This window comes from Brassica rapa, chromosome A09 (assembly GCF_000309985.2).
Source record: "Brassica rapa cultivar Chiifu-401-42 chromosome A09, CAAS_Brap_v3.01, whole genome shotgun sequence".
Taxonomy (NCBI): domain Eukaryota; kingdom Viridiplantae; phylum Streptophyta; class Magnoliopsida; order Brassicales; family Brassicaceae; genus Brassica; species Brassica rapa.
Genome location: NC_024803.2, coordinates 6,852,411 through 6,879,408, shown reverse-complemented (window position 1 = coordinate 6,879,408; position 26,998 = coordinate 6,852,411). Strand labels below are relative to the sequence as shown.

At 32.1% G+C, this 26,998-nt stretch overlaps 3 protein-coding genes and 1 long non-coding RNA gene across 12 annotated transcripts; 2 read left to right on the top strand and 2 right to left on the bottom strand.

Annotated features, from left to right (window-relative positions):
• The first annotated feature begins 18 nt into the window (after positions 1–18).
• LOC103837937 (protein ALTERED PHOSPHATE STARVATION RESPONSE 1) lies at positions 19–21,578 on the top strand. 9 transcript variants are annotated; one of them, XM_033281034.1, is made up of 7 exons: positions 19–2,115; positions 2,249–2,412; positions 17,316–17,416; positions 17,538–20,044; positions 20,127–20,332; positions 20,410–20,633; positions 20,720–21,578. In XM_033281034.1, the coding sequence occupies exons 4-7, from the start codon at positions 18,748–18,750 to the stop codon at positions 21,426–21,428; spliced, it is 2,436 nt and encodes an 811-aa protein (XP_033136925.1). In that variant the 5' UTR covers positions 19–2,115; positions 2,249–2,412; positions 17,316–17,416; positions 17,538–18,747; the 3' UTR covers positions 21,429–21,578. The 9 variants fall into 9 exon arrangements, with proteins under 9 accessions (XP_033136925.1, XP_033136926.1, XP_009112578.1 ...); XM_033281035.1 differs by having other exon boundaries at positions 2,219–2,412; XM_009114330.3 differs by having other exon boundaries at positions 19–2,412; positions 17,538–18,452; positions 18,691–20,044.
• Positions 14,690–17,307, bottom strand: LOC117128505. The gene is made up of 2 exons (XR_004451813.1): positions 16,205–17,307; positions 14,690–15,976 (listed from the first exon to the last, which is right to left on the bottom strand). It is a non-coding gene; the product is annotated as an uncharacterized LOC117128505 (long non-coding RNA).
• On the bottom strand, positions 21,528–23,408 carry LOC103837938 (mitochondrial outer membrane import complex protein METAXIN). Its single transcript, XM_009114332.3, has 6 exons — positions 23,154–23,408; positions 22,548–22,882; positions 22,383–22,459; positions 22,221–22,281; positions 21,980–22,124; positions 21,528–21,872 (listed from the first exon to the last, which is right to left on the bottom strand). The coding sequence occupies exons 1-6, from the start codon at positions 23,311–23,313 to the stop codon at positions 21,706–21,708; spliced, it is 945 nt and encodes a 314-aa protein (XP_009112580.1). The 5' UTR covers positions 23,314–23,408; the 3' UTR covers positions 21,528–21,705.
• Positions 23,409–24,487: 1,079 nt separating this feature from the next.
• On the top strand, positions 24,488–26,943 carry LOC103837935 (spermidine hydroxycinnamoyl transferase). Its single transcript, XM_009114326.3, has 2 exons — positions 24,488–25,685; positions 26,393–26,943. Exons 1-2 carry the CDS (start codon positions 24,722–24,724, stop codon positions 26,782–26,784), a joined length of 1,356 nt encoding a protein of 451 aa, XP_009112574.1. The 5' UTR covers positions 24,488–24,721; the 3' UTR covers positions 26,785–26,943.
• Positions 26,944–26,998: the final 55 nt, after the last annotated feature.

Below are 26,998 nucleotides of genomic sequence, written 5' to 3'. Positions count from 1 at the left end.
TTATATAGATTAAATGATATATATATATATATATATATATATATATATATATATATATATATATATATATATATATATCATTTTAGATTAAACAATGTACCATATAAAATACATAAATATTTTAATTTCAGAATTTACTTTGAACAATTTTTTTTTTGATAAAAGCTTTGAACAAACATTGACAACTTAATTTTTTTTAAAGTTATAAATTACTAGAACTATTAATTCCAAAATGAAAATTTCGTTATCAGTAATTAAAAGTTTTTGCTATAAAAGATACACATGATCAAAAAAACCATATGAGTAGAAAACATCATTTAAAAGACATTAATATTAAAAATATACTATGTATGTTAATATCTTATAAATTTAATTATATATTCTGTCAAATATAAAAATTATTGTTGGGATTAATAAAATTGATTTATATGTTCGCACCAATTTAATTATATATGTAATAGTTACTGAGTTTTAGTTATTCAATATATATTTATTATTTTATAATATATAAAAGCATATAATACATAAAATAATTTACATATATAATGCCCATCCTACGCAAGGCGCATATCTTAATCTAGTAGATTATTGTTTAGTACTATATATCATGATAAAATAAGAAAAATGGTTATGGTTAATTGCAATACTGAAGTCGATCCATTAATGCCAAATTCCCTATAGAGGTTTACCATACCAATCTACGAAATCATGAATAAAGAAGTAGATGTCCAACTATTTTTATTTCATCTACAACGAGTCTCAAATATAAGACTATTATATCAAAGATTAAGTGACTGATTTGTTTTATTTACAGTATCATCTCCTTTTATTCCTTCTCATTTTGGGAGAGAAAAGATGGACTCTAACTTCAAACTTTGAAGTATGACCATCAAGATATATGTGCCATGTTAAGTCACTTAGATTGTGGTCCGTGGGTCTAAAATTGCATATATAATTAATCAGATTCTTAAAGATTAGCTTTCAGAAAAAATACATTCTAGAAGATTGATTTAGTAAACCATCAATTTCAAAATCTATAAATTTATATAAGAGTAAACGAAAATAAGAATTCTTCTTTTGGTGGCTATTTTTTGGTACAAGCGTTTGGGAATTTTTTGTTGTTGGCTTGTAGTATGAAGCTTTGGCTGTTTGTTTAGCTTCTGTGCTCTATTGTATTATGAGCAGGTTTTAAAGTCGGGGTTATGATCTTTGTATAAGAACGTTGATGTGGTTAACCGTTTTTAATATAATAGATGACAAAAAAAAAAGAATTCTTCTGCAAGGAAGTCAGCTCAGAAATTCAAAGAACGAGAAATAGGATGACAATCACAGCCTAAATTGAAGATATGTTAAAATTCCAGATTAAATATCAAATTTTGATATTTTTTTTAAAATATATACTAGATTTTGATCTGCGCTTTCAAAGCACATGTTTATTTTTAATAATATAATACTTTTAATATAATTTCCTATATAATATATTGTATAGATTTGGAAAAATATACTCTGGAACCAAAAAAATAAAATCAAAATCGTTCCTAGTTCATAAATACCGAATCCTATATCTTTGTAAGAAATAAAATCGAAAATGAACCAGAACCAAATTGGAAAATCGACTGAATAATCAAATTTTAAAAATTAAAATTTTATATTTACAAATATTTATCATATTTGATTTCTCAATAACTAACATACAAAACACTATTTATTAATCAAATTACCCAATTTGAACGAAAACATATATAAAGATATAACTTCTCAAAATTAATTCACTGATAACATTTTTTACGCATGTATATATTTGATTAATTCAAACTTGGAGATCATATGTCTAACTTGGATAAATATTGTACATGTTTTTATCAAGCTTTTTTCTTTCAACCTAAATTTAATGGGTCTCTGCGTTTTGACCGTCTTGTCCAACAATGGTATGACATCTTATCTTCTTAATTGACTGTTTAATATTTAAAAAAACATAATTTACGTTAAATTAAAAAAAGACTGAGCTGATTACTTTTGAGAAGCTTGTCGGTGGAAGATGAATCGAGTAACCTTCATTGATGGTCTTTCAAAACAGAGATGTATTAGTCTACATAGCTCCTGAAAATAACATGGGTAATCTCTCTTCCATGGTAGATCTAGAACCTGTATTTAATTTTTATTTTGATTTTTTGAACTATAATGATATTTTTCTTTAGAAAAATGAATCTGACAACAGATCCTGCAAATACATGAGATATTTTCTCAGGTTCTGAAAGTAATCAGCTCAAATCCATTTAACTAACTTGAGAGTGCGACTTCTACAAAAAGATGTTCTTATGAGATGTTTATTGGAGAAGAGCTTCCACTCAATAAGCTGGAACACAATTTTTTTCTAATCTAGAGAAAAATAGCAACAATCTAAATCATCTGGTAATACTCCTAACATTGGTTTCATCTTAAATGTGAAGAGGAGGATGTCTAATGTGTGTAGGTTTGAGTTTACATTTTGTTTTAATTTTAGGATTTCATTACCGTAGTAAGTTAATTGTAAGCTGGGTTTATCAACCCAGTTTGCTAAACTTGGTTTATAAAACTTAGATTTCATTAGTGACCATGATTCTTTGAAATTAATATACCTTGTCTATGATGGTGGGATTATCATCGATTTCTTTTAATAGCACTATACTTTGCTCAGTAGTGGTTTATAGTGTTGGGATGATAATCTATAAAGCAAGTTTGCAGAATCTGGTTTTCACTGGAAACACTGATTCTTCACAAACTTCTCGATGGAAATTCTAATGTTCTTTCTATTCTCCATTTTGCTATATTGCTAAATAATCGTTTATTGATAGGATGATGATGAGAAATCAGGTGCATAATGGTTATAAATAAAAATGAAAGTCGTTATTGGACAGATAAGTGTAACTGCTCTCTCGCTTACGAAAAAGAGATCGTGGATAGTAATTAAATAAAACTAGATCTTTTCTCCGCGCTACGCGCGGATAATATATTTAAATTTGTTACATTTATCATTTTTATTTGTATGTGAATTTTTGTATATTAAACTATATATAACTAATTTTTAATTTTTTTTTAAATATTTTTAGTTCGAAGTAAGTATTTATAGTATATGTAACACAGTTAACTAATAAAATATGAAGCATCAAGTCCGAGATTTTAGAGTTATATAAAAAATATAATTATGTATAGAACATAAATTATCTTAGTTTAAAAGATCGGAATCTCATCTCGAATAGATTAAAGAAAAGAAAAAGTACTCCAATCTATACTATTAAAGCAAAATCCTTCTTATGATTATGCCCCTGACTTTTAAAAAAAATTACAAAACATACCATTGTTTTTTTTTTAAATACCTTTAATGATTTACATAAATTTAAAGCCCATTCGATAGCCCCAAATTGAGCCATTGTTAACCCATTAGGCCCATTCTGTTTAAAATATATTTAGTGAAAATCATTAAAAATATTGTTTTATTTTTTATACAGGGATTATACATTTAAGAGATAAACAAATATATTAATCCATTATGCCAATTTTTGTAAAATATCTATACTTAAAATTATAAAAAGCCTGTTTTATTTTTAAAGTTGAGATTATCAATCCTTACTAATAAAAGGGACCTTTTGAGGCTCCATAGAGCGTCCACATCAGCGAAAAAAAATTCTCCCGAAAGATGACACGTGGCATAAAATATAGTTTTACATTTTAATATTACTAATTTTCAAAAATTATAAATAATATGAAACATACAACATAAAAAATAGAAAAACTACATTGAACATATGTAAAATTACCATTTTTCACTTTAAAAAAAAAGACGGCTTAATTCCATAATGTAATATTACCGTTTTATAAAAAAAACAAAAAACATTATATATAATTTCGAAAATAATAAATATATGTAAACATACAACATAAAAAATAGAAATACTACATTAAATATAGAGTAATTGGCGTAGATACACCCATAAACTCATGTAATTTGCTATATAACCTTGAGGCTCCATAGAGCGTCCACATAAGCAAAAAAACTTCTTCCGAAAGATGACACGTGGCATAAAATATAGTTTTACATTTTAATATTACTAATTTTCGAAAATTATAAATAATATTTAAACATACAGCATAAAAATGAAAAAACTACATTAAACATATGTAAGATTACCATTTTTCACTTGAAAAAAGACGGCTTATCTCCATAATGTAACATTACAGTTTTATAAAAAAAGTCAAAAAACATTATATATAATTTCGAAAATAATAAATATATGTAAACATACAACATAAAAATGGAAATACTACATTAAACATATCATATGTAAGATTACTATTTTACATTTTTATTTTAAAAAATAATATGTAAACATACAACATAAAAAATGGAAAAACAACATTAAACATATGTAAGATTACCATTTTTCACTAAAAAAAGACGGCTTATCTCCATAATGTAACATTACTATTTTGTAAAAAAAACATTATATATAATTTCGAAAACAATAAATAATATGTAAACATACAACATAAAAAATGGAAATACTACATTAAATATAGAGTAATTGGCGTAGATACACTCATAAACTCATGTAATTTGCTATATAACCTTGAGGCTCCATAGAGCGTCCACATAAGCAAAAAAAACTTCTTCCGAAAGATGACACGTGGCATAAAATATAGTTTTACATTTTAATATTACTAATATTCGAAAATTATAAATAATATTTAAACATACAGCATAAAAAATAAAAAAACTACATTAAACATATGTAAGATTACCATTTTTCACTTGAAAAAAAGACGGTTTATCTCCATAATGTAACATTACCGTTTTATAAAAAAAGTCAAAAAACATTATATATAATTTCGAAAATAATAAATATATGTAAACATACAACATAAAAATGGAAAGACTACATTAAACATATGTAAAATTACTATTTTACATTTTTATTTTAAAAAATAATATGTAAACATACAACATAAAAAATGGAAAAACAACATTAAACATATGTAAGATTACCATTTTTCACTAAAAAAAGACGGCTTATCTCCATAATGTAACATTACTATTTTGTAAAAAAAAACATTATATATAATTTCGAAAACAATAAATAATATGTAAACATACAACATAAAAAATGGAAATACTACATTAAATATAGAGTAATTGGCGTAGATACACTCATAAACTCATGTAATTTGCTATATAACCTTGAGGCTCCATAGAGCGTCCACATAAGCAAAAAAAACTTCTTCCGAAAGATGACACGTGGCATAAAATATAGTTTTACATTTTAATATTACTAATTTTCGAAAATTATAAATAATATTTAAACATACAGCATAAAAAATAAAAAAACTACATTAAACATATGTAAGATTACCATTTTTCACTTGAAAAAAAGATGGCTTATCTCCATAATGTAACATTACCGTTTTATAAAAGAAGTCAAAAAACATTATATATAATTTCGAAAATAATAAATATATGTAAACATACAACATAAAAATGGAAATACTACATTAAACATATGTAAGATTACTATTTTACATTTTTATTTTAAAAAATAATATGTAAACATACAACATAAAAAATGGAAAAACAACATTAAACATATGTAAGATTACCATTTTTCACTAAAAAAAAGACAGCTTATCTCCATAATGTAACATTACTATTTTGTAAAAAAAAATATTATATATAATTTCGAAAATAATAAATAATATGTAAACATACAACATAAAAAATGGAAATACTACATTAAACATATGTAAGATTACCATTTTACATTTAAAAATAACAATAATATGTAAACATACAACATAAAAAAATGGAAAAACTACATTAAACATATGTAAGATTACCATTTTTCACTAAAAAAAACGGTTTATCTCCATAATGTAACATTACCATTTTATAAAAAAAGAAAAAAACATAAATATAACTATTTGACTATTTGTCCAGTTCTTCTATTAAACATTGCCGTTTTACATTAAAAATGGAAAAATACATTAAAATTTAAACATATATCTTAAAATATAAAATATAGATATTAACAAAATATAAAGTATAAGAAATAGAAATACAAAATATATAGAAAAATAAATAATAAGTAAATATTATAAATATATAAATATATGAATTATATATACAATAATAAGTAAATGCACAGTTTTCAAAAAAATGGAAAGAGTACATTAAATAAAATGGACATCTATCTTAAAATGGTAGTAAATTATGTAAAAATGAAAATACCACATTAAACAAAAAAAAATATAGTTTTACATCAAGAAAGTCTCTATAAAACTCATTATTCTATCAACATCAACCTCACACTATCAAGAAAAACTTCATAGTACTCGAGCAAAAAAATGGTTCCACCATCAAATCTTGCCGTCCCAAAAACCTTTAATGACCTTGAATGAGATTTTTTATAACAACAAACTTTTTGTTAGGTGGATTCATTGTTGGGAAACCCGCAACTTCCAAAAGCCAAACTTATTCATGAGAATTGAATTGTTTTTCTTAGACTCAAAGATATTCTTACAAATTTAAATTAATCTAATCCATAATTTTATTGTTAATATTCATACTAACTCTTTCATGATCAAACCATTACAGTTAATAACCATTCAAGCGTTTATCCCGAAACACTTCCTTCCTCGCCGAATCAGGTATTGGTTCATGTTGGTTTAGTATTGTTTTTGGTTTATTAACCGGTTTAGGATGGTCCTATTGTAAATATAATTTAAGTTGGTTTAGCATATATTATGCTTAAAATAACTTAAATTAAATAATAGTAATATTATGATTAAAATATAATTTTAGAGAGTTTTTAAATATAATTTACAGAACATTATAGGGGATGAATTTAATTTATTAAATTCATTTATTACTTAAAACTAAGTTTTTTAAAAACGTACTGAGTTATAAATATCAATTATGGATTGGTGAGTATAACATGAAGACAAAACTATAAATATTTTATTTTCAAGATAAGAAATTCAGCTTTTATTCAGTTACTCAATATATAATATCTTAAATTATTTTTTTAAAAAATATACATAATTTATATATATAGATTAATCTTCCAAACTTAAACTATTATATTATATATGAATGATGTTTTTAAATAAAAATAATTTCTGATTAAAAAAATAAATAAAAACAACAAATGGTTATTTTCAAATAATGGAAGTAATTTACATTATACTATCATTTAACAAGTATTAGATATGTTTTGATATATCATTATTTTCTATATCCAGAAAACAATAAATTGTTAAACATCAATATCATCTAGGTTAAGTATACGAACAACACAAATTCAAACATCAAAAAATATTTACATAAATATTATAATACAATAATTTAATCAAAAAATACAATTCAAAAAAACAATATTCAAAAGAATAGTTATATACTTAATATTTGAAAATCAAAGATATTTTTGCTAAAATTGTACTTACCTGGCCAAGGAGATCGACCATCTTTTTACGGATGGATCGATTGTTGAGCATGTGGTCGATCCGAAAATACTCTACAGTTTAATTAAATATCTAAAACATTTATTTCAACACTCAAGAGATAGTTTTGCTAAATATGATAACTAGATAGCCAACAAAATTACAAAAAGATATTTAAATAGTAAAAAATATGTTACTTTAACGTGTTAAAATTTAAAAATAAATTTTAATTATGACATGCATCTTAACATTTATATAAATATATATCATACCTTAAATATAAATAATTTAACAACTTAAATTAGAAAAATAATAAAAATCCCGGGCGTAGCCCGGGTTAATCCCTAGTACAATACTAAAAGGGAGATATAATCCATGGAGAAGGTGTCCATGTCAGCTCAAATAATCAACCAATTAGAAAACAGCTATGTTAATGAATAATTCCACGTCACCGAAGCACTTCTCTTTCGCGTTCTCACCGTCTTACCGACGACGAAAGAAACCGACCTAATTTGTCGTTACAGTTCAATCGTAAATTCTGCATTCAATTATTATTAAACAAGAAACTCTTCAAATTCATCCTGCATTCCACATCACTATATTAATCGATGGCGAGTTCTAGATTTGAAGATTCTAATTACGCAAAGAAGCTGTTTCGTCTCTCCTCTTTGTTCTACGGCGCAAGGTGATGCCTGAGCTTTTTCCTGATCAGAGTCGACAATGATTCAAGGTTCTGATCTGATCTGTTGCTACTAATTGCTTTCTCCAGTAAACTAATCTTATATGTTGTCAGTTGAATCATTTTTTCTTCTCATGATTCTTAGTTTTTTTTAAAAAAAAGACTTCAATGTCCATTTGTTTTTACTAAAAACTTTGATGTCCATTAAAATACTTTTGATTATAATTTTGCTTCTGCGCTTTTTTGGTTTTCTATGAACTGACCAATATGTTTTTTTTTTTTGTGTAAAGCTTTTGTAAACTGGGAAAACACTGAAATATTTCGATAAAAAGAGTTGACCTTCCACCCCAAAAGACCATGGAGTCTCTCCAAATTACACAGAGGTGGCATCCAGCTCGCTTTGATCGATACAGTTGACAATCACGAAGGCCCTGTTTGTTCTCACTCCATTGCCTTTCTTCTTCTGAAGAGGTAAGATAAGAAATCTATGTGCATGATAATAACTGCACACTACAGAAGTTTACTGGATTTTTTCATTACCCATATGAAATCTATGTGCATGAATAGTCTTCTAGATTGAGATACATAAGATTTGTTCAAAAAAAAAAAGATTGAGATACATAAGCAACTCACATATACATTTTAGTTTTGTTCATGATCTCTGTTATGTTCTTGATAAACATATACACAGATGATAATGCTGGTGAAAAATGTAGATTAGTATCTATTTAAAATCTCAGAATAGTTTAAGCAAACACTTATAAATATAATTTTGATGATTGTACACAGAGTTGCTTGCATCTCTTTGTTTTCTTTTGTTCTCTATATTCTATTTTTGTGGCCAACCCTCTGTATCCTTTGTAATTATAAGTTTTAAATCTCAGAGAAACCATATTGTCTGCATCCAAGAGTTTTATTGCAGATTATTTATATCCTATTTAATTTAAAGCTTGGTGATGCATTCTTTTCTTTACGATATCCAATCGGGCCTTTAGATAAGATAATTATTGGTATTTATTTTACACCACACAGTGATCTGTAGAAAGTAATGAAGAGGAAGGTGGTGCTTACAATCCACTGAAGCTGCCAATGGGTTAGGACGGGAAGCCAATACCATACTGGCTCTACAAGCTTCATGGACTTGGCCAGGTTTTTTGAAGTTCTTAGACCATCGTCAATGTTAAAGTAGACAGTGAAAACCACTATGTTGACTAATCAAATTTGGTGTTGTTGTGTCGTGTAGAAGTTGAATGCAAGATACGTGACAACAGTGTCTACATGGGTAGAAGGGCTTTTGAGAGACATTTCAAAAAGAGTTTCACCACCAAATGGATGCCAGAACTTGAAGAAGACTTACTCTGATCTCCAACGTCAAGGTTGCGGTTCCACCTTTTCCCAACGAACGGAGCCGTTGCAAGACCTTGACAAAGAGTGGCACATCTCATTAACTCAACTTCGTAATTGATAGACGTGGGACCTGAAAAGCTTAAGGAGGTAATGACAATACTTCATGTTTATATGATCCCTGAAGCATTTTTCCTTTAATTATCTGTCATCTGTGTCATTCAGGCGCTGGGGGCACTGGGGCTGAAAGTTGGTGGTACTTTGCAGCAACGTGCCGAGAGACTTTTCCTTCCAAAGGTTCGTACACTTCCATTTTGATTTCAAATTTCTTTATATAAATAGATTAGAGCAGCATGATGATTTTTCATGTTTACTTTTCTGAGGTTTTAAGACCAAGAGCCTAAACTGCTCCAATTTTTCTTTCAGGACTACAACTGTTCGTCTCAGTGCTTTCGATGTTCAGGCCAGCCAACTTCACCAGAACTTATTTAGGGTACGTGTCGAGCTTACGGTCATTGTTTCCACCAGAATTAGTCCCAAGTTTGTTGGAGGTCAAAACCATCTCTCTACCATCTCTGTCTGTAATGTTTTCCTCTAGAAATTTTCTGATACTGAATACACTAAAATTTGCAGGTCGCCTGTTCATGATGATTCAAGTTTATATATTTTGGAACTTGCAAATAAAGAGATGTTGACTTGACCAACCGCTGGTTTGGGCGAGTCTGGAGCTAGCTGCTCCACAAGTTCTACTAAATATGGTGGTGTAAGGAAAATTGCGTCTGTTACGGTGTCCGAGCTAAATGCATACGCTCTCAATGCTTCTAGCAGTGTGACATATTCTATGCCTGACGCAGTGGCGCTATATGTGTGTCCTGCATCTGCTCAGATGGTCAGAAGTTAAAAGAAACTGACATAGCTATAGGCAGTGGTGAAATCCCTGTGAACCCAACGCCTCTGCTGAATGAAACCACAACAGCTGCTCAAACAACTCTGATGAAAGCTTAGCTGCATAAGTTACCCATATATAGTTTCCTGCATTTTCTGAAACGTCATTTGCATTGTCTTTTTCAAAACATTGTTTGGTTTCATGTTTCCAACTTATTTATCAATAAAAGCATATTCTAATATTGGACCGGATACACATCAATTTTTTATAGTTCATTGATGTGAGTAGATCACTAACCATTTGTTTTCTTTTTACCTGACGAAGTACATATTTACTGTGTAGGTCAGAATTACCTTTGACAATTTTTACGAAAATTTGAATGAAAATTATTTTTAACATGATCTTCTAAATTATTTTTTAAATGAAATTTCAGTAAGTTTAGTTTTGAAAATGCAAATATTTAATTTAATTAAAGATAGTTATATTTTTTTGTAAAAAAGAAAATAAAATAAAGCATCTATGCGTTGGAAATTTGCACTTTATGCCACACACCTAAGTGGTCCATGTCTATTTTGTGTGAGCTTAAAACTTTAATCGATGTTAAATCAGACCAAAGCAAAAAATTACTAATGGCCAAAAATTTCATATATTCATAACCAAACAAATTGAAACTAAACCAAAACCGTAACAAAAACAAATTAGATACCGGAATATCTAAAATATAGCTTATATATCTAAAAATATTAGCTTTACAGTATTTAGTTTTAAATAACAAAATATCCGTAAACACTATAATAAACCATTATTTGAATATCTCTTATTTTTTTTGATGTTTTTATCCGAACAACATGAATTATTAAATATTTAATCCAAAAATCCAAATTATCTACCTTTTTAAACGAATTATTCAAAATTACTTAAAAAGTCAGAACTGAACCAAATTGGATCACATATTAATAATTTATAGAACTTTTATAATAAACTAATAAATTTCGTCGGTCCTAAGTTGGACTCGAAATATCAGATAACGATAAAATAATAAGATAATATGTATCAAATAAAATCAACTATTTTGTCATTTAAATCATATGAAAAATATTTTCTGTATACTATAAAATAGTATAAAAGCAATATGAAAGTCAAATTTAAATTTTCTAATAATACGTATAGAATAAAATCAACTATTTTTTTTATTTTATAAAAAATATATTCCAAAATATAAAAAATCTAAGAAATAAATCTTTTCATAAATTAATTACTATATAAATTAATAAAATATTAGTTCCAACATTAGTAATTTAGATAACTTTTATAATAAACTCAATGTAAAATAAACTTTTTATCATTTATTTTCAAACCCTAATTATGAATTCAAATAACATGATTTATCTGATTTTAAAAATAATCACATATAAAATTCAAACAAGCATATATATAGTTACAATTTGTATAGGTTTTCCTTTACTTACCTATTTTAAGTAATTTTTATTATAGTAAATAACATATTTCCTCATTGTATGACTTAATAATTTAAAGAAATAGAAAATCAATAAGTGTTGCCAAATTCAAAAAAAACTAACACATAAAATTAAAAGTAAAATAATAATATAAATAATAAAAATGCAATGAAAATATAGAAAGTTTTTAATTGATAATAAATTAGGCATTTTAAATATTTTATTCAAAACTAATGCAGACTTTTTTTTCCATTCAAGAATTAATATTAGGAAAAACAAACAATTTTGACAATAAAACAAAGCCGTAACAAGGCTAAACATTTTTGCATAATGGAAAACAATGACTATGGTAGAGGTAACTATCTTGGTAAGTATCTCTATGCCATAATTTTACTATGCATAGCAGAAAATTAGGAATGTATGAAATTTATGGACCGTCATGAACAACAAACCGACATGTCTGAAGCTGACAAATGATGGAGTCCACTAAACATTGGTTAATAATATAATATTTATAATGCCACCAAGAAAGCTCCATATCAATAATCTGGAAAATCGTTGCATTGATTGTTATTACTATAAAAAAATAGTAAAGTTTTTGGAGTTGGTTTTATGGTGACTAACAAGTGTCTACACTCATCGACCGCTACTCAATTTTCACATTTTCTGTTTTCAATGTTTTTTTATTTTGATTAGGTTTACTTAAGTTCTTCGCATTCAATATAACATTCTACTTTAAATAAGAAATGTAGTTTTAAATAATCACCACTTCCACTCGAATACCATATCGAAATATTATGATTTCAACATAAATTACTCACAACTCAATCCTTCTAAACCCAAAATATTACAAATCACCTGAATATTGGATCAAATTTTTGTTAGAGGAAACAACATGAAGACCATTTGAAGCCTTCACAACATATCAACGCTACAATTCTTTAATATAGAAACAACTATTTAATTTTAAATATATCTTATCACATATAATTTCTCCATACTTCAAATTTTCTGGAAAACAAAAATTATTATCATATACTTCTCTTGCAAATACAAATTTAAAACACAAATCCCAAAATCACAAAAAAATAATAATACCATAAATCACATATAAAGAATATCCCGCCCGTAGGGCGGATCGACCTCCTAGTACATTTAAGAACAAAACAAATTAATATATGTGATATATTTAAGAATTAAACAAACAACGGATTTGAAGTCCAATATGTGTAAACACAATTTTACTAATAACAAATAAATTACAATACAATTTATAAAAATAAAACCATATTAGATAATAAACTATTCAAACACATACTTCCACTAATTAGAATTACAATTTATAAAAATAAAACCATATTAGAAAATAGACTATTGAAACACATCCTCATCTAATTAGAAATAATATTAAAATTGAAAAATGACATTTTAATAGGTAAAATACCCGCCATTTGAAATATGGTTATTTTTGGTACAAATATCCATACCCGTTTCAAATACATTGGTTATCTAGATATTTTTAGGGTCATATACATCAGAACCGAACTCGTCCAGACTCAAAATGATTCAAATCAAAACCTACACATAAATTTATAATATTCAAGGAGGGAGTAATTTTAACACAAAAAAAAACGATACCCGAAAGGAACAACTCGTACCTAAGTGGATATCTAGTGTTCATGTCTAACTGATTTTATAAACTAATAAAAAGACATTTTCTATGTGTTTTGCTAAATTAAGTGAAATAGAAAGAGTTTTTTTATTTAGTAAGACAATTATATTGAGTGAAAAATTAAGTCACATTCAATGTAATTTATTTTGATTATTTTGATTTAAGTTATGATTTTATTCACAAAACATATCTTTGAATAATATTTTTGGCTACATAATTTTCCACCGATTGAAATTAAAAAAAAATGTTTTAGTAAAACAAACTAAACAAAAACGTTTAACCTTATGCAAAACTCAGTTATTTTACTTTTTTTAATTTTATAATTGGCACAAAAGTAATATTGATTAACCTAAATAAAAATCTGCACTATTATTATTATGGTAATATAATTAATAATGTGAATTATTGTTAAGGTAATATAATTAATAAATTTGTTAATATGTGTGAAATATGAAAATACAATTAATGTAATACTATTATCCTCGTTCCCAAACAATTTTTAGTTATATTACTATTCATGTTTCCAAATAGTACTAAAGTGCACTTCAGTTTTAATAATATAGATATGATAATAACTTCCATAACCATGGCATAAGTACCCAATTAATAGTAAAATATAAGCTAAAATAGATAATTTTTATATATATTTATATTTTAAACCCAACAAAGCATTTGACTGAAATAAATAATATATAATGATCAAATCTTAGGGGTTTCTATGTTTTTTCGTACTCAGTATATATTATGTGTTGAACTTGAAAAAAATGACTATAAATTAATAAGCTGTTAAATTCTCACCAAATTTTGTGATTAATGTTTAGATATTTATAATATAATACAAAAGAATACAAAATTATTATATTAAACTAAATAATTACTCAAAATTTGATCTAAATAGCTGCATTGTATTTTTAATATCAATTGTTAATTAGTAAACAATCACCCTTTTCAAGATTTTTATCTATATAAAATAACCCTTCTTTATAATAATATATTTTGTATTTTTCATATTATCTGTGCATAGTTGATCATATTTTCTGAGACTTAAAATCTTAAATTTTGTGGTGTATTGATATCAGTGAACTATTAATAAAACCACTAAACTAAATGAACTTCTAAAAATATATAATTTTTTAATGATAAAAAAGAATGTCTTTTTGTTTATTTTTCAAAATTGAGAATGATAAACTAATTTCAAGACAGTCACCAGCCTAATGAGCTATGATTAAATAATTACTGTGATATTTCTTGGTTTGTCAGCATTACTGTAAATAATTCTACACATATTAACAAAAGACAGCGAAAATGTCATTTTTCCATGGGAATATAAAGCTTTGCCAAAGTTGTGTAGTCCCGAAGTGATCTCCTCAAACCGTCCATGCTTCTCTCCACACATGTTTGTACAACACTGCCTCACGTTGAAGTCTATAGCTGACCGGTTCGAGGTGCAGTTGCAAAGGCTGCTCTCAAACCCTAGGCCTGATCTCCAATCAGGAACCAGAGAAGCAATCTCTCCATCGATCATGTTAGCTATCTTTGTCACATCACGGTCGTCCATCTCCAGCTCTTCCACCATCTCTCTTGCAACGCTAATTGCTGTGTTGCTTTCTATGTCAAACGGGAAGTATATGTTCCTCACAAGCCCTGCAATGAGAGGAAACTGTTTATGGTCTGAAACATGGAACTTTTAGAACCAAAAAAAGGTTGTGTGGTCACAAACTTTCCTTGTGCCCACAATAACACTTCGTGCATCACCACCATGTCCAAGAATTCAAACCTGTTTGTGAATGGAAGAAGACATTCAATAAAGAAGATGACCAAGGTGAGAACTGAGTAAAAAAATTAGCAGCAGCTACACCATGCCTAGTATTCAAAAAATAAGAAAATAGCTTCTAGTGATAAATACATATGTTTACAATATCAAATCTTTACCTTTTAACATAGCATAGACTTCATTATTACTCTCCATGTTGTTTCTTGTCTGCTCTGCTGCCAATAAAAACAGTTTCTCTCTAATGGAGGCACCGACGTAGCGCGACTGACGCTTCTCTCTCTCTTCACCTGGTCATTCAGACAAAACTTGCAAGCCATATAAAAGCAACAAACATGACACAAACTTCTTTTTAACGCTAACGGCGATAAGTAAATGACGAAGACAAAGCCCTCAAGCAGATAATAGAAAAGTAATTACCTCTGTATTTTTTGTACTCTAAATCAACATAAGGTCAAAGAGAACACCAGGAATTCTTGAACACTTGCAAAAACCAAGAGACATCAATTACCCAATCATATACTCTCGCTCAGATATGTATTTGTTTTAAATATTTTCACTTGCTCTACCAACGAAGCTAAGCTATGAATAACAGAGCACAATTTGGTAGCTAAACAATGCGTAAAATCACTTACATTAATATTTTTTCAGTGTCCAGATCTTTCTGTCCAGATAGCCAAATTTGGATCCTAGCTTTCTGCATGACAAATACATAAAAACTAAAAAACCAGACGAATCATAAAAGGCATTGATAAGTTAAAACCGTTCAAATCCATTGTTTTGGAGCTTAAACTTTGAAGAAACCTACAATTCAAGTTATGGAGCCACCGCAAAAACACCGCAAAACAAAGCAAATTCAATCAAACAATACAAAGAAAACAATACCAACACATAAATGAAAGAGAAAAGATTATAGGAAACGTACAATTAGTTGGATCATAATCCTCTCAGCTTCAATCTTCTTCTTCTCCGCCACCGCTAAAGTCCCCTTGAGTCCCTCAATCTCAGCCCTATAGACATTGCTCTTCTGCTCTAAGTCAATGCTCGTCTCACCTGCTTCATCCAACGCCACCACTAACTTTCTCCTCTCCTTTTCAAATCCACGGTTCTTCTCTTCTCCATCAGTTCTAAGCTTATCGTTAGCTTCATTCAAACGTTTGAGAACAAAATCCTTCTCCCTCAAACAACGTTGCAGATCCTCGTTCGTTCGCTTCAACTCAGAGATTTCTCTGGCTTTCTCCTCGGATTCATAACCTTGCTTCTCGATTACAGATCTCGCCTCTTGAATCTATCAACTGCTTGTTCTGAACCTTCTTTAGGTTCTCAAGAAGCTTCGTTTAGGCTCTGAAGCCTCCTCTGAGCTTCTCATTCACGGCTTTGACTTCGTCTAGCTCTTCGTACACCTTCTCCATCGTTTAAGCTAATAACACTTTCACTGTAACCACCTACAAAAGCAAACGAACAACAAATTGAGCAAATCGAGATCTAAACCCTAACCAATCTAAACGGAATCGAAATCATAAAGAAGGAATTGATGGATGGAGATGTAGTGGAGTATTGATTGTGGAGTTCTAGATCGGGAGAACTGAAACAATGGTGAAGAAAGGTGAAGACGAAGAGCGAGAAGCGTAGAGCTTCGTGTTATCCGTCTTGCCTTGAAGTTTTTTTTTATTCGAATTGGGTAGCAAAGCCCAACACGAACCGGAGAAGCCCATCAAACACAGTCCGTACGTAAGCAAGAGATCTGCTACCCAGTTTTTTTGCCAGCATGTATTATTGGAATGTTTTGATTGGTTAAATATATTTGCCTACGTGGACAGGCTAAAAACACTCCATATTCACCTTTTAGTATAGGATAGATTAGATAGTTGACGTAAAAAAAAAATAAAAATTAGATAGTTATAAAATAATCAGTCTTTTAAAGTTGGTCCAGTGTCACAAAGAAGTAATATTCCATGACAAAGTAAGGGTAAATAATAGTAATAATCCTGAATTAATAATATTGATATTGAAAAATGTAAATGTAAATTTTCTAGAATTGAAATGATTGGAGATCCAGACTCTTCTCTCAACTGAGACCTATGCCTGGCCCGGCCCTGAGCTAAAGATTCATGAAGCATAGGCTTTGGACGCCAAGGTTTATAAGGGCATTATTCATATATATATTTTTTTGGTATAGTGGTTTGTAAATTCTAAAATACATTTTAGGTGATGTGTTCAATACTCACGACGGGCAGTAATTTTTAAATTTGCTTCAGGCATAGAATGATACCGGGCCGGCTCTGCTTAGACCACTCATGAATGCTTCAGGAAAATGGATTTTGCATAGTCCAAATAAAATAGATTTGAGACCGAATCACAATGGTTTCGAACTTTCGAAGCAAAACAACAACACTATGATATGGGCTAAAGTCTATTTATCTAAGTCATGACGATGAAGTCCACCGGGTCAGATATTGATCTAAACGTGAACCCAATTGAGAAAGATTGTAGGACTACTAATGGTGTTTTCGTGGTTAAACGAAATAATCAGGGGCAGGAAGAGAAATCTCAAGTATCGAGGCACTTCATGATATCTTTTTATCATGTGGGTCCAAATCCTGCCTTTTACTTTACAGGCCGGTCCTTTATTTGTCTAAATTCTTCCTACGTATTTTCCCACTGCATATACTACGGAAGTTACGAAAATACCCATGCTTTGTTATAATACTCTTATGAAAAAGCCTCTTTCAACCTAAGTGGCAATACAGGTAATAAAGATACAAAGCAAGGGTGAAAAACAAAATGGGGAAGTCGTAATCCGTGTCCCGTCTTATTATTCGTCGGAGCTTTTTCCATTTACCTTTTTTGCTTCTCTTTATTTTATTTGTTTAATTTTAATATTAGTGGAGTATTATTTATTTTTTATAATATGTTTTTTTGTTTTTGTTTCTGTCTTCTTCTTCTCGTCCTTCTTCTTGACTTGTCTCCTCTCTCCGACTCCGACAGTAGTTTTGACCGTTGCTTTCTCCAACGTCTCTTCCCTACAGAAAATCCTCACGCTTACTCCTCGAGCTTCTTTTGACTATATAACACAACCCTATTAGGTTTTGGTTTTTTTTTTCTCTGGGGTTGTTCATTACATTTTTAACATCTCACTCGAACAAGTCCAAGATTTGCCACTTTTATCTCATGTGAGTTTCTGTCAGTTTTGAGTAATTCCACATTTTTATTGGAAATAAGCAAAAATGGTGCATTGGTTTTAGATTTTCTTGAAGAGGGTTTAAAGATTTGAAGACTGTGAAGAGCTTTTTGTCTTGTCTGTATGAGAAACGAAAAATAATGTCTTTTTCTTCTCATTTAATGTGAGTTGATAGTAAATAGCTAAAAGTCCACTCTTCTTTGTTCTCAGTTGTTCTTCTTTGTTCTCAGTTGTTTCATTACAATGAGGTCTTGATCTGTGGATTTGAAGCTTGAGATTAGAGAGAAATGGGATGTTCTCACTCCAAGTTAGACGACGAAGAAGCTGTTCAGATCTGTAAAGACAGGAAACGTTTCATCAAACAAGCGATACAAGACAGAACCAAGTTCGCTTCTGGTCACATTGCTTATATCAACTCACTTAGACAAGTCTCTGACGCTCTCCATGACTTTATCCAAGGAGACAACAACTACAAGCCTCACGAGTTCGTTCCGGCTCACGACTCATTTGAGGTGACTCCGGTTAAGAGAATACCACCGAGCAGCAGCCGCCGTAGAAGCACCAGCAGGAGCGGCTGTGATGAGTTCATAACCATTTCGCCTTCTTCCATGCCTCCGAAAATGATTCAAGAAAAGCCAAGAACGAAGGTGAGAGCGAGCTACTTGATGGCTAACAGAAGCAGACCGGTTCGTGTCGAGCAGAGATCCCCTGAAACGTTTCGCGTTGAGTCGTTTCCACCACCGTCGAGTCACCAATACGGAGAAGGAGAAGGTGATGGTTTCTTTGGGATGAATGTGGATATGAATGTGAACACTTCAGCAGCTTCTTCTTCTTCGTTTTGGAATCCGTTGAGCTCTCCTGAGCAAAGGCTAAGCACTCATAACATTCCTCCTCCTTCGCCGCAGAACTCTCAGTGGGACTTCTTCTGGAATCCCTTCTCTTCGTTGGATTATTATGGTTATAATAGTAATTATGATAGGGGAAGTGTTGAGACTCGTAGTGGTACTGTGGATGATGAGATTAGAGGACTGAGACGTGTTCGTGAGGAAGAAGGGATTCCAGACTTGGAGGAAGACGATGAACCTCAGCCTCCGAGGTTTCAGAATCATAACTTGAAAGCAAACGAAGATAGTAGAGGTAATGTTGATAAGAGTTGTTGCAAGGAGGAAGTTAAAGTTGAAGACGTTGATGATGATGATGAAGATGAGGATGAGGATGAGGATGATGATGATGATGATGATGAGGATGGGGAGTTTACGGACAGTGGGTGTGAAAGTGAGAACGAGGGAGATGAGAAATGCGTTGGAGAGCAAGAACAGCGAACAGTTGAGGTGCCTAAAGCAGAAACTAAAGATAATGTTGTTGGCGTTGGGACGGTTGAAGAGGTGAAGAATGTTGTTAACGTTGCAAAAAGAGATACGCCAGGTTTCACGGCGTATGTGAACCGGAGGCCAACGAGCATGGCAGAGGTAATCAAAGACCTTGAAGATCAGTTCACAACCATTTGCGACGCGGCTAAGGAAGTCTCGGGGCTATTGGAAGCTAGCAGAGCTCAGTACGCACCATCTCCTAATGATCACAGTGGTAATAAAGTCCATTAAATGAAAAGTAGCAATCTCTCTATGTTTTGTGACTGACTTAGTTTCTTTTTTTTTGTGTGTTGTAGCAATGAAGAAGCTGAATCCTGTAGCTTTGTTTCGCTCGGGTTCATCTAGATCTTCCTCTTCAAGATTCTTGCTCACTTCTTCTGGTGGTTCCGGGTCTGAAAGTAGAAGCGATGTTTCAGATGAATCTTGCATGGTTTCAGGTAGCCACCAAACAACACTGGACAAACTTTTCGCGTGGGAGAAGAAACTCTACGATGAAGTTAAGGTAAGTGACTATCAGAATCTCAGTTTTGGTCTCTCTTGTTTATATAATATGAACAGTCTTTTCTAATCTTGTAACAGTCCGGAGAACGTGTTAGAAGAGCGTACGAGAAGAAATGCATGCAGCTAAGGAATCAAGACGTTAAAGGAGATGATCCTTTTGCAGTTGATAAAACAAGAGCTACTATTAGAGACCTTGACACACAGATAAAAGTCTCTATACACTCTATAGAATCCATCTCCAAAAGGATTGAGACTCTTCGCGATCAAGAACTGTTACCTCAGCTTCTCGAGCTTGTTCATGGGTAAACAACAACAACTTCTTCTTCTTCTTCTTCCTCTTTGGTTTCTCTTTATAACCCTTCTCAAGACTGATCAATGATCATAACAGATTAACAAGGATGTGGCAAGTTATGGCAGAGAGTCATCAGATACAGAGAAGAACACTAGACGAAGCCAAAATGTTACTTGCAGGGGCACCGGTTTCAAAGCGTCACAAGAAGAGACAGCCTCCAGTAATGCCAGAGGCAATCAACTCTCAAAGATTAGCTCAATCTGCTTTGAATCTTGAAGCTCACCTTCGAAACTGGAGAGCCTGCTTCGAGTTCTGGATCACGTCTCAAAGATCCTACATGGCAGCACTGTCTGGTTGGCTTCTCAGATGTCTCAGATGCGATCCTGACCCTGAGAAAGTTAGATTATCCTCATGTCCTCACCCTATATACCGAGTCTGCATCCAGTGGTCCAAGTTGCTTAACAGCTTGGAGGAAAAGCCGGTTTTGGACAAACTGGAGTTCTTTGCCTCAGGGATGGGTTCAGTGTATGCAAGACAGGTTAGGGAAGACCCGAGTTGGAGCGGAAGCGGCGGGTCAAGGAGATATTCCGGGTCGGAAAGCTTGGACCTTGTGTTGGCTGAAGATGTTGTGATGACGCCTGAGAAACTTGCAGAGGTTGCTGTTAAAGTTCTCTGCCATGGGATGTCCGTTGCAGTGAGCTCACTAGCTGAGTTTGCTATCTACTCGGCTGATGAACACTCAAAGCTTGTTAACCAACCAGAGGACACGTCAGGGCAACGTCCGGATGTAAATTTCAATTCCTAATTGTTGTTTGGTGTTAGAGAGTTTAGAAATTAGGTTAGGTTTTTGGCTATCATCATTTGCTATCAGAAGATAGTTTTTAGATGGATGAGATTTGTATTATTAGCAAGACAAAACAGAGTTAGTTCAGTTGATTTTGAGGATGAACAACAATGAGTCTTGCAATATAACAAAAATTCAAGAAAAAGCAGAGAGATGATTGGTTCTTTTTGACTATGAGTCTACACATAAGAGGGTAAAGAGTTTGCCTGAGAGTTACTGGTCCATAACAATAAGAGTACTAATCATCATCTTCATACTCCACTTCATCGGAACTACCTCCTCCCATCACAGATACGTAAATAACAACGGCTAGAAACTGAGCAGCGAGAAAGAACCTTGCTCTCTTCTTGATTTTTTTCTCCTCTTCGCTCTTTTCTGCCTTTGGTTTGTTCTTTGGCTTCGAACCTGAACATCAGATAAGATTCATTTGCTCCACAGAGTTGGTCATTTCCAATTTTACTGCGTATAATAAGAATGAGTTACATAAATAGTAAGGTTTGAATGTGTCTTACCCTTTCCTGAAAATGAGGAAGGGAATGAGTGAAGTGGAGGGGAAGGAGATGACGAAGACTCTTCTAGGAACTCCGACTTGAGTCTCTCAGCATATCTGACAAGATTACTATGTTCCAGAAGTTTGCGCCGAAGCACTGACGTTTCCTGATCATTCACCATAAAGAAACTACTTAAATTTGTTCTAAGGAGGTCTAGAATAAGCTGAATAGTATATTGGTGGAACATTGTAAAGCTGCTTACTGGTAGTACTTGGATTGTAAAAAGCATGTGAGAGAGAAAGAAAGCATCCAAACTCGATGGCCTGTTGCCAGCAAGAGCATAAGAGAAAACATGGTGAATCTATACACAGTGGTTAAAAGATACAAAATCAAGTTAGGTCAATGTGATTGATTGCAACAGTACCTGTCTTCAAAGAGAAACTTCTGCTCGCCTAACCTAGTCGACAAAGCTTCATACGCCTCACTTGCCCTCTTGTATATCTGTTAATTTAAAACCCTTCAACTTTAAGTAGCAAGTTTTCAAATGTTCATAAACCACATGTGTTCTAAAGTTAAGCAATGATGGTACCAGTTTCTCTCTTTGCTCTGCGTTTTCTTTGGTGAGACCTAAACGGTTCTTGGTCAAATACGTCTGCTTATAAAACAGGACCTTGCCGATCACCCAAGGAAGATCCGAGTAGTAGATCTTTGACGCACATACTCCCTCCGTACCAACCCATATCTCATACGTAAGCGCTTCATCCAGCCACGATACAATAAGAGCCTTCAAGGATAGATAATCAGGAAGAGACTGGAGCTGAGAGTCAAGATTAACAATCCCATCTTTCTTAAGTTTCTCAATCACCCCTCCATCTTCATTGTTGTATGCAACGTATGTCCCACTTTCAAAGTATGGCAGCTCTTCTACATAACAAGAAAATAAAATGATATAAAATAAAACATCTAAATCACAAATCTCCAAAGTGTGTAACTTTCACCAATAAGGGTACTTCATTTGAATCTTTATTATAAGAATGTAATTCACCAATGTAACTTCCTGTTAAAAAAACGAATCCTTTAAACCTAAAACAGTAACTAAAATTAGCTTACAAAACCTAATTAAACTCTGATTAACACCAACGAGGGTACTGCATTCGAATCTTGATTCAGTTACAATTCACATAGAGTTTAAAACCTGAATCAGGGAAGGTGGAATTGAAGGCGAGTTGAAAAGGAAGCTGGGCTAGTTTGAGGTATATGTAAGCGGGAAGGCAGTTAGGGCAAGCTGTTGGGAGACCGAAGCAAGGCTTCCTCGTTACCAAAGTGAAATCAGATGTGTCTTGATCGCCTTCCATTCTCGTGGTTTTGAGAAACTTGTGCCGATCGTCGATTGAGAGACTGAGCGAGAGAGAAGAGAAGATCCAGTCGGGTATGGGTTCGGGTCAGGTTTTAAACTAGGGTTTATTTTTCTACTGCCCAATTTGGGTTTTATATGGCCCATGGACTACCCTCAATAACACGTACCCAATTCATATGTGGAGTTGGAAAAGATTTTTTTGAGTATTTTCCTCTCATTTTAAATTCGTAAATCTTATGTTTTCTTTAATTGATTGGAGCATTTTTTTTTAAGTGATTGGAGCATATGGCCGATACTTTGCTAAATTAGATAGACAGTATTGATAACTATCCGGATTTCAATTTTTTAAATGAAACCTAAAATATGATTCTATTTTATTTTGTCAAACACCAACGATGTAGTTGTTAAGACTAGAAATCTGCAGCTAAATGTATTAAGCCGAGATGCCAGGTTGTACAAGTTATAAGGTGAGATGACCATGTTGGTTGGAGCTATTAATTATGATTTGGCAAAAATAAAAATCGCAGAACTTAAAAATAAGGATGAATCAAGAGACGTAGACTTATCAAGATTAAGAGTGTGGTTTGGTTTTAGAGGATAAAGAGGACAGAGCTTGGAGAATTTGCTTTTAACGTTTTTGGACTGCAGAGAGAATTGTGAACTTTTGTGAGCTTGAACAAAGTTTTGGAGTTGAACACTTCGTACATTTTGGTTGTAAAATTAGAGTTGGATAGATTAGAAATTGGTCAGTGTTGTTTCACAAATGTGAAATCGAATCAATCTGACTAAACAAATCTGTAATAATTGTTTAACAAATTTTTCAATAGAAGGCAACTGTTTGGAAGAATCAACTTGTTCATTGGTATTTTGTGCTCAACGTATTTATGTGTTCTCAAATTTTACAATAGTTTCTAGCAAAAATGGAACATGAACTGACGAATTTATGTGTTATCCCAAGTTTATATATCTTTATTACCAAACTACCACTGCTTGATTAATATGGCTTCAAGTGTTACTTCGTACACATCAAAGCGGATGGAACATACAAAACTAATGGATGAAACAATACATCTACCATATATGTTTAACTAATGGATAAATATATATTAGATTCTTCATTTTAAATGTGGAATGAATGTTGAAGTAACAGATTTTAATTAAGAAAAAGGACAATACGCATGATCATACTGACCGACAAAAGTTAAACCTTTTTTTTTTGTTAAAGGACAAAAGTTAAACCTTATTATCACTTCCATTATGTAAGCTGTTTACAAGGAAACAAACTAAATCACGAGAAATACATTTTCATCAAGTGCAAAGACGATAAACTCATACGATTCAGTACATCACATAGTTAGTACTTTACGGCTAAACTAAAAAAAAAAAGAGAAGCTGCAGTTTGTGATATGGCTCCCATCATCATAAGGAATACTTACACAGTCGTGCCGGCTGAACCAACATGGACCGGTCGGTTTCCATTAGCGGAATGGGATCAAGTTGGTACAATAACTCACGTTCCCACCATTTACTTCTATGACAAGCCACCTGACTCGTTCCAAGGCAATGTAGTCGAAACCCTAAAGAACTCATTGAGCCGTGCCCTTTTCCATTTCTACCCTTTGGCCGGCCGTCTCCGGTGGCTCCCTCAGGACCGGTTAGAGCTCGATTGTAATGCAGCAGGAGTGACACTCATCGAAGGGGAATCCGAGGCAGAGCTTATCGATTTCAACAATTTCTTAGGGGCAGCTGAATTTGAGAAACTTGTGCCGCAAGTAAACCACAAATCCCCTATCGAAACAATCCCTCTCTTTTTAGCTCAGGTCACCAAGTTCAAATGCGGCCGAATAAGCCTCAGCGTCAAAGTTTCACATGCGGTCGTGGATGGACGAAGCGCACTTCACTTCCTGTCGGAATGGGGAAGAATCGCTCGCGGTGAACCTCTAGAAACCGTTCCATTTCTCGACCGCAAAGTCCTCTGGGCTGGTGAACAGCTTCCGCCGTTTGCCTCATCACCTCAGTACGAAGGTAAAGAGTTTGAAGAGCCGCCGTTACTGATCGGTGAAACGGACTGTGTAGAAGAAAGAAAGAAGGAAACGGTTGTGGCGATGCTAAAGCTGAGCAAATCTCAGCTTCAGAAGCTTAGAAGTAAAGTGAATACAAGCGAATACGCTGACCCAGCGAGAGGGTTTACAAGGTACGAGACGGTCACGGGACACGTATGGAGGTGCGCTTGCAAAGCACGTGGACACTCGCCAGAGCAACCAACGGGTTTGGTAATCAGTGTAGATGCTCGTAGTAGGGTGCAGCCACCTCTGCCCCGTGGTTACTTTGGCAATGCTACTCTTGATGTGGTCGCAGCAAGCATCTCAGGTACCTTTTTGTCAAAAATTAAAATTTTTCTCTTATTTTCCAGTTGGTTATATCTGAGATTTATTTATTAGTTTGGCTATATGTGCTTGCAGTTTCATAATAAAATGTTACCTTAGATTAAGTTTTTCTTTAGTGTATATTATTTTCATCGTTTAGAAACTATATATCTAATTTAAAATTAATAAAAAGGTGTCCAAGAACTTTTGGGATATATAGTGGTACAGTTTAATTCACGTGAAAATATTTTAGTTTAAGCGACTGAAATTGTTATAGTTTATCTGTTGATAATACAAAATTTTTAAAGGGCTAATAATAAAAGTTATTGTTTAAACTACAATTCAGTGTTGTCAATTGCAACCAAGATCGTTGGATATAGCCAGATGAAAAACTGATTTAATGTTTTCCAATTTTAAAAGTTAATATACATAAAAATATTGTTTGTAAACTATCAAAAACAAAATTTTGTAAAAATTCTTATTAAATTGTCTGTAACTTTAAAATCTAGCCTAATCACAACTAGTACTAAACAATAATCCCAGTCTATAAAAAGATATCATCAATCGGACATATAGGCTAGCTGTAAAAATTAAATACTAGTTTTCGCAGGAGTTAGAATTTAGATGGAGGATCTATTGGTTGCTTCTCATGCACGTAAAGTGAGACCAATGCAAATTCTATATTTAGACAATTTTCTTGTGCATATATAGGTGAACTGATAACGAACGAGCTGGGTTTCGCAGCGGGAAAAATCAGTAAAGCTATAAAGAATGTGACAAACGAGTACGTGATGACCGGGATAGAGTATCTAAAGAACCACGAGGATCTAAAGGAGTTTCAAGATATACATACCCTGGGAAGCACGGAAGGTCCATTTTATGGGAACCCTAATCTTGGACTTGTGAGCTGGTTAACTCTGCCAATGTACGGTCTTGACTTCGGATGGGGCCAGGAGGTCTACATGGGACCAGGCACGAATGACCTCGATGGGAACTCTCTGCTATTGCCAGATAAAACTGAAGATGGCTCTCTGATTCTTGCGACGTGTCAACAGGTGGTTCACATGGAGGCCTTCAAGAAACACTTTTATGAAGATATATAGGGTTATATATACACAAAAGTTTTCATATATTATGCATTTTCATTTTCATTAAGGTTGCGAGTACGGATTCTACTAATGACGTGGTTCATGAATTGTAATAACAAATTTACGTATCTTAATATATACAGAAAACATTTATGTGCTTTCTGAATTGAGCAATACTTTTGGCTCTTGATGAATCCACTGCTGGCAGTTGGATTTGGAAATCTTTATG